This window comes from Arvicanthis niloticus, chromosome 20, assembly GCF_011762505.2.
Source record: "Arvicanthis niloticus isolate mArvNil1 chromosome 20, mArvNil1.pat.X, whole genome shotgun sequence".
Classification (NCBI taxonomy): domain Eukaryota; kingdom Metazoa; phylum Chordata; class Mammalia; order Rodentia; family Muridae; genus Arvicanthis; species Arvicanthis niloticus.
Window position 1 is genome coordinate 40,617,963 of NC_047677.1, and position 8,120 is coordinate 40,626,082.

General features: G+C 39.3%; 1 protein-coding gene across 4 annotated transcripts in view; it reads left to right on the top strand.

The window, feature by feature from the left end:
* The window catches only part of LOC117724589 (solute carrier family 5 member 4B), a 50,882-nt gene extending 44,408 nt beyond the window's left edge, over positions 1 to 6,474 (top strand). For 3 of the 4 annotated variants that reach the window (XM_034524489.2, XM_076916493.1, XM_076916495.1), the window contains 3 exons: positions 218 to 433; positions 4,161 to 4,263; positions 5,561 to 6,474. In XM_034524489.2, the coding sequence (XP_034380380.1) occupies positions 218 to 433; positions 4,161 to 4,263; positions 5,561 to 5,775 (534 nt within the window). In that variant the 3' untranslated portion in view covers positions 5,776 to 6,474. Of the gene's footprint in view, positions 1 to 217; positions 434 to 4,160; positions 4,264 to 5,558 lie in introns of all 4 variants that reach the window. The other variant, XM_034524490.2, reaches the window with a different exon arrangement.
* Positions 6,475 to 8,120: the final 1,646 nt, after the last annotated feature.

Genomic DNA, 8,120 nt, shown 5'->3' on the forward strand with positions numbered 1-8,120 from the left:
CAAGCACATACACATAGACATAAATCAAAATAAATAGGTTTTAAAGGGCTCAGGTGTCTGAGAAACAAAGACAGCATTAGTTTACTAATAAAGACATATTTTCAACTTTCCTTACTCTGAAAACATGTGTTCTTGACTGTCCCTTATTGGAGCCAGAAAGCAGGATGGTAACCTTTTTTTTTTTTTTCTTTTTTTTCTTGTTTGTTTTTTCTTGCAGGGAGCATTCTGGGGGCTAATGTTTGGACTTGTGGTAGGCCTGATCCGTATGATCACTGAGTTTGTATACGGAACAGGAAGCTGCTTGGCTCCCAGTAACTGCCCCAAGATTATCTGTGGAGTTCATTATATGTACTTTGCCATCATTCTCTTCTTTGTGTCCATAATAGTAACCCTGGGAGTCTCCTTCCTAACAGAGCCGATTCCTGATGTTCACGTGAGTAATGGTAGCTACTATCCAGGCTTAGGCAATGGAAACATTGTAACTTACACTAGAGCTAGGATCCACTAATCGACAGCTTTGTGCCCAGAATATGCCAAGTGGCAGAGAATGGAGATGTGTGAGATTAGGAAATGAACTGGGATTTCACAGTTTTCCTAATATGAATGGGGGATAACTCCAGGCCATCCCACTGTTCCAAGATACCAGAATGACAGCACCTGGTGTTGCCTAAGAGACCAGGAAACATCAGAGAGCAGAAGAGGCACCTGGGATGAGCCAGGTTAGGGGCAAATCAAATATCATCCACAGTTTGAATGGGATGAGAACATTGAACATATGATGTTCATTTTTGTCATATGCTATTTAAATTGACCAAAAGAGTATTAAATAATGTTCAGTGTTGGTAAGAAAGTGGGAAAATTCCTACATTCCACAATTGTTGGTGAATATGTGAATCTTATGATTTCTAAGAGGTTGTAGTTGCCAATTTTTTAAATCTTATACCTATAGTTAAAAAAAATATACTTTTAGTAGCTCATTTAAATATATGCAAATTAAGAAAATGTTATTTTTTTTCTTAGCACAACAAGAACAATGCAGATTTTTATCACTAAAAGAATAAGTATATAATGGGAAAGCACTAGTATATATTTAAATGTCGATAACATGGTTGAATCAGGAAAAAGACCTGCAGGATATTATAATATGCTATACTATCATTTTTGGATATATAAAAAGAGAGACACAAATACATTTGTGTAAGCATAGATATACATCTTAAAACGTGAGTCTGAGCTGGGCATGGTGGCACTCAGGAGACAGAGATAGCTTGATCTCTAAGAGTTCAAGGCCAGACTGGCCTATACAGTAAGTTCCAGAATAGTCAGGGCTAAATAGTGAAACCATGTCTAAATAAATAAATAAATAAATAAATAAATAAATAAATAAATGGACCTGTAATTTTTGACAGAATTACCTGTAGAAGGGGGCATACTGTGAGAGATCAGAAAATACTAATCTTTTAAAAAATATCTATACTCATTATTTAGTAACTTTGTTTCAGTTTATTGATAGCATGTTACATGCTATCAATATTATTACATAATTAATATTATCAAGTATTATTTTAATACTTCTATGTATTTTGTACTTATGATTCATATTCTTTAATGTTGTTCTATTTTGCATGGAGATATATATATATATATGAAGCAGCCAGTACAAGGTGTTTACCTTGAGAATTTGAAACATGTGGCAAATGAAATTAAAAACTTTATTAATGACATGTACCAGAACTCATTACTAAACACTTATATTTGGTAGCAGAAATGAACAAAAGAACACAAGAAAGCACATATTTACAAAGGAAAATGTAATATAAAATTTTGTGGTTACAAGAATAATCATAACCTACTACTACTTATTATTATTATTATTATTATTATTATTATTATTATTATTATTTGTTTTTTCGAGACAGGGTTTCTATGTGTAGCCCTGGCTGTCCTGGAACTCACTCTGTAGACCAGGCTGTCCTTGAACTCAGAAATCCGCCTGCCTCTGCCTCCCAAGTGCTGGGATTAAAGGCGTGTGCCACCACTGCCCAGCATAACTTACTACTAATTCTTAAGGAACTAACTTTCTCAAGGATCAATGAGATCATCATTGTGTTTCAATAAATACATTGTGAATCTTTAACTTCTGAAGCAGACCGATTAGCATTCATTAGTATTAAGAGCTATTTCACAGATATTCTTGAAACCTGTTCTGAAGGCATCTAGCAAAGCAGTACTGAAACAGGCCAGGTAAAAATTTGGGGAATGAACACTTGAAGAAAGCTAATGCAAGTTAGGGTCAGAATTCAAGGACTCCAAAGAAGGAATTGGTAACAACAGCACTAGGGAGAATTCTGGAATATTAAAAATACAGACACATGTATGCTCTAATTGTATTTTGAGAGAAAAGTTTTATTTTAACAGGAAGGGTGATATGTAGGAGGAGCTAAGGTGGAAGGAGTACTGAGAGGAAGAGAAGGAGTAAGGAGAGGAGGAGAAGGAGAGGAGAAGCTAGGTGATGAGAGAGAGAAAGAGAGAGAAAGAAAGAGGGATATCGAGGCAGATGTTCACGTGTCCCCACCAGTCAAAGATAGTTGATATATCAAGGTTGGGTATTGGGATACACTTCTGATTGAGCATTACCAAACTTATAGAACCTTTGATTAACATTTTTAAAAAGTGTATAAAAGCAAAAAGGAAAAGGGGGATAGGGGTTTTCTGGGGGGTGGGGGAATGGGGAAAGGTGATGGCATCTGAAATGTAAATAAAATATCCAATAAAAAAATACAGACACATTCTAAGAATATGTTTTCCTTTGAAATCCAGGTGTGGGATATGATGCTGCTTCAGATCATCCACAGCAGCTGACTGTGATTTGTTTTGTGCTCTAGCAGGGGTGGGATTTTGCCAGCTGCAGAGAGTTTCTGCAATTGTGTGACATTTGGAATTCTAGGGCACTTCAGAGGATATATATATATATATATATATATATATATATATATATATATGCTAGGGCCCTAAGAATCTGTTGTGTGTTGGTGTTTGTTAAATAGACATGCACAAAGAAGAAACAAGAACTCCATCCCCCTAATCAGCAGGATGTAGTCTAACTATAATGTCATCCCCTTTCCCCTCCATCCTTTTTTTCTCTCCTACTTAGTGTTAGGGCATTGAAAGGGTAGGATAAGGGGGAAAAAGAATCCATGAAGTAGTTAAAAGTCTGGCTATAGACAACAAAAAGACTCAGTATGAGACATGCTATTTTAATAGTATGTTATAACATAGCACATACAGTTTTTATGTCAATAGAAACAAAGAAAGATAAATCTTCACGAACTGATGAACGACAGACATGGATATGATTTGCATGGCTGAAAATAATATGATTTTAAGTTTTAAACCCATGGATACTCGACACAGTGTCCTTAGAATGGCCCAAGACTAGTATTCATTGGAGTTAAATGGCAAATAAAATAAAATACAAATGTGTTTTTTGCTATTTACTTTCAATCTTTTAAACCATTTTTGAGGTGGGGTTCTTGCTACACAGTCCTAGTAGTCTGAACTTTGCTATACAGAGCGGGCTGGTTTTTCAGCTTCACGGATCTCTGCCTACCTCTGCCTCCCAAGTGGTGGGATTAATCAACAAGCACGAAGATATAAATTATATCACATATAACAATCAAAATGATATCCAACAGTTATAATATCAGTTTTTGCAGGTGAGGTTGGAAAGGTGTAAATCAAGAACAGTTCACAGATACTGTCTAAGGATGATGCATCCTGAAAGACAAATTAATACAAACGTTTTAAAGAATAAAAGTAACTATTAGACTGAATAAAGTAATCACAATGTATTGCTCACACAAGGAGTAAGATAGCAAGTGTAGCCAAGGTTCTCTGTAGGACAGCTGAATCTATGCCCTTCCTGACATTGCAAACCCAGAAGTAGAAGTCTCAAAATACCACTTGGAGTTGTGGGCAAATACCAGAGTTAAAAACAGAAATAATTCAAAATGATTGATATGTTTTGGTGAGATCTTTCCTTTTAACCTATACCGCCCTGGCACAGTTATATTTTTAAAACCATACATTAACCAAGGTATTGTTGAGTCATTGTAAATATCTCCCCATCACTAGTGAACTTGTGCATTGTCTCTGGTTAGCTATACCGCCTGTGCTGGAGTCTTTGGAACAACACAGAGGAACGGATTGACTTAGATGCAGAAGAGGAAACTCAAGAAGAAGTTGATGGTGCTCTTGAAGGAGGTAATATCTGGCTTACATTTGCTTTAATGTAAAACACTGTGTGTGTTTGGCTTTGATGGCTTATGTTTGTTTTTAATCCCACTAAATTCAGCTCCTGAGATTTACATGTATGTGTACAAAACTAAAAAATTTGAGGCATGTCCTCAACATCCTGATCATTTAATATGAGATCCACTTACTTATTCCTCTCTAGTCCATCTGCTCATCCATCCATCCATCATCTACCCATGAAACTGAGTGCCAGCTGCCAAAATAACAATTACAGATTGACCCATCTCTACAGACTGTGCTCAACAGATCAGTCTCGATTGGTCATGTCTGAGTGTCTGACACAATCTCTTCTCCACCCTTATTCCCCACTATTCTCCCTAATACCTCTTCTCCTCCAGACTAAGCTAGTTGATTTGTTATCAATGAACTAACTTTCAGGTTTGTTTCTCTTCTTTTTTGTCCTTCTTCGGTGATCTTTTCCCCTTAGTATACCCTTCCATTTACAGTATTTGAGGTTACTCTAGTAAATATGATGTCTACATTAGGTTAGATGATACTTGGGTATTTCATTAATTTTCAGCTTCTTTTAGACACAAAGGTCATATACTTTCTACCACCACCGAAATACTTTTGTTATGTTTCACAGTTTTCTGCTTTATCTTCAAGTATTTTTCATAGACTGCTGTTTAGAAACATGTCTTAAATTTTCCAATGCCACCATGAAGAGCTTTGCACCAAATTCCTTGGTATGCAATCTACTGTACCATTGGGACGTATTTTAAAAAGTCTGACCAAAGGCCATGAGCATTCTCCATGGTCCCCTACTTGGGAATTAAATGTCCTTGCAACAACATTTAGCAGTTCTGTTTGCATGCCAACTTCCTAACACGAGTATTAAAAGGTTTTCAGTGTTTACGAATGATGGATGCAAACTACTATTTCAAAGTAACTTAGTGCAAATCTTTCTTTTCTGAGTGTTTTAATAAAGCACCTGTTACTGCTGTTTGAACTATTTCCTTCTTGCACGTTTACGTGAGGAGGCTGATGGTCTTTTCTTCTAATTATAAAATCTTATTGTGATATGTCAGTGTCCGCAACCCCAGTCTTTGATTCTTTTTATTTTGTTTATTGGATTCTTAACATGCAGAATTTTTGTTTCAGATAATCAAATGTAAGCATTTTCCCATGGATTCCCCTGACACTTGCAAGTGGTGGTGACATTGCTCACACCCATTTATACTGCACCAACAGTGATTTCTATTTCCTGTCTTTGGTGATAATTTATGGATGCCTTTTCTTGTTTCAGATGATTCTGAGCAATCCAGTGGATGTCTTAGGAGAGCATGCAGCTTATTCTGTGGTCTGCAGAATACAGGGCCCAAGCTGACCAAAGAAGAGGAGGCAGCTCTGAGGCAAAAATTCTCAGACACATCTGAGAAGCCCTTGTGGAGAAGTGTTGTGAACATCAATGCAATCATCCTCCTGGCTGTCGCTGTCTTTGTTCATGCCTATTTTGCCTGAACCCTGAATGAGGCAAAGAATATTTGTATTGAGTTTTCTTTTATAAATCTGACTGTGTGACAAAGGTAAATGACCAGTTGGAAATGTTGTATAATTAGATTTGTATACACATCATTGGTTGCTTCTATCACACCTTTGTGATCAGTTTAAAATTCTTTTTCTCCAGTTCTATTTAGATACAAATGACAATGTATATATTTTTAAGTTATACACTATGATGATTTGATATGTACACACTTTGAAATGATTACTATGATCAGTTTATTTGACTCATCATCTGATTTGGTCATCCTTTGTATGTTTATGGTTGTGTGCCACCATGTGGTTGCTGGAAATTGAACTCAGGACCTGTGGAAGAGCAGTCAGTGCTCTTAACCACTGAGCCATCTCTCCAGCCCAGAATTATTTTTTTAATCCAAAATTTTATGCCCTTTGATCAACATCTATTTCAGAACTTACAATGTATTAAAACTCAATATTCATTGGAAATTATGGGACATCCCAATGAATGAGAATCATGTGACTGACTACAAAGCAAGCTCAACTTCTTCTATGCACATGTTCCAGGATGTTGTCTCCTTATCAATTGTTTCTGTGGAGCAAGCTTCCTTTTGTATCCATATTCACAAGGATTTGTAATGTAGTTGTATGTTTGTCTTGTGTTTATTCTATCTCCCTGACAAGGGACTATAAATATGTTAACAAACTAAAAGGCTTGACCTTGTGTTTATTGTAAATCTGTACCTCCTATTCCTCTCTCTCTCTCTCTCTCTCTCTCTCTCTCTCTCTCTCTCTCTTATCTCAGTTGTAGAAAGGGTATGTAGCTCATTTACATTCACAGGGCTTGTGAATGGGCAGAATTTGTCATCAGAATTTTTATTCCACATAGTTGCCTTTATGCACAAACCTCACGTGTGAGAAAAAACTCACTAGGGAACCTCTTGGGGGTGGTTTTCATGCTGCCAGGTCCGAAAACACGAGGAGCGTTGTCGCGCCCCGCTTGTCCAGCAAGGAAGACGCGACAAACCGGATTCTTCTCAACAGCCTTTATTGGAAGTGCTCTTTTAGGTTTCTGGGAGAGACTAACTGGAATGCTCAGAATGGGCTACTTATATACCCCCAGCCCTGGGCGTGGCAAAGCACATGGAGGTGTCCGATTGGTCAATTTGCAATGACTCATTAGCATACCCCGCCCGGGCGGGGTGATTGGCCAGGTTCGTGGTACCCTAATTGTACCTTATTTGCATGCCCCGTTTGGGAGGGGCTGGAGTCAAGTTCCTAAATGCACTGCGCATGCGCAGTGCACTGCGCATGCGCAGTGCACTGATGGTTTTCCCTGAAAGCCTTGAGTTAGCCGCCATCTTGGATAGTCGCCTCAGCGGCTGACGGGCGAATGTCAGCCTGTCAGCCGCTTTTGAGGCTGCGGCGCTGCTTCTCTCGGCTGGCAGCCACAGCCGCTTTTAGTCTGTGGCGCTGAGAGCAGAAACGGGCAACCGCCTTGAGTCGGCGGCTGCACCGTAAGAAAAAACGGGCAGCCGCTTTGAAGCGGCGGCTGCACCATAAGAAAAAACGGCAGCGGCGGCAGTGCCGCCGCTTTTCAAGATGACAGACCTGCGGTGCCTTCCAGCCGTCAGGTTTGTCAGTTCAGCTTCCTACATCTCCCCCTTTTTTGTTTTATTTGCAAACCCTGAGTCATAGAACGGGTACACGATAGTTGCCCTATGAGTATAGTTGTACAGTGAGGGAAAGCAGAGGCCTGATCCCCTGTGCAAAATGAGATATTGTAATGGGTTTCTTCTCTTGAATACTTCCCATACCCATCTCGATGCCTTTTGACGGGGAAAGGGAGCCTTCACCCTGGGGCGCCACCAGGAGAGGAGGTTTTTGGCATCAAACCTTTATGCAATCAGGCATACTTTCGGGAAATCTATCCATACTCGTGGAACATTCCCTGTCGAGTACCCACTCGCAAACACCTCAAACTGCCAGTAGAGTACTCCTTAAGGGCTCGTATCTATGAAACCCGCTCATATTTCCTTCAGGGTTGCTAGCCAAACATGGGGAGATTCACCATTCTCGAGGGTGGCTAAGGCTTGGTAGACTACGGTTTTGTGCCTGGCATGATCTCTCCTTAGTCTGCATAGAAGCCATATGCAAAAGACACAACCGGCCAACATCATGGCTCCCCAAACCAGGACTCCCGCCCACTCTTTAAAGAAGGAAAAGGCATTGGCCATCCAGGATGTGAGGTCACTGAGGGAGAGAGGCTGCAGTCTGGTCCCGTTCAGCTGGGCAACCTGGACAAACAATCTGGTCACCATCTCTTCTGCTTGCAACGACCAGTT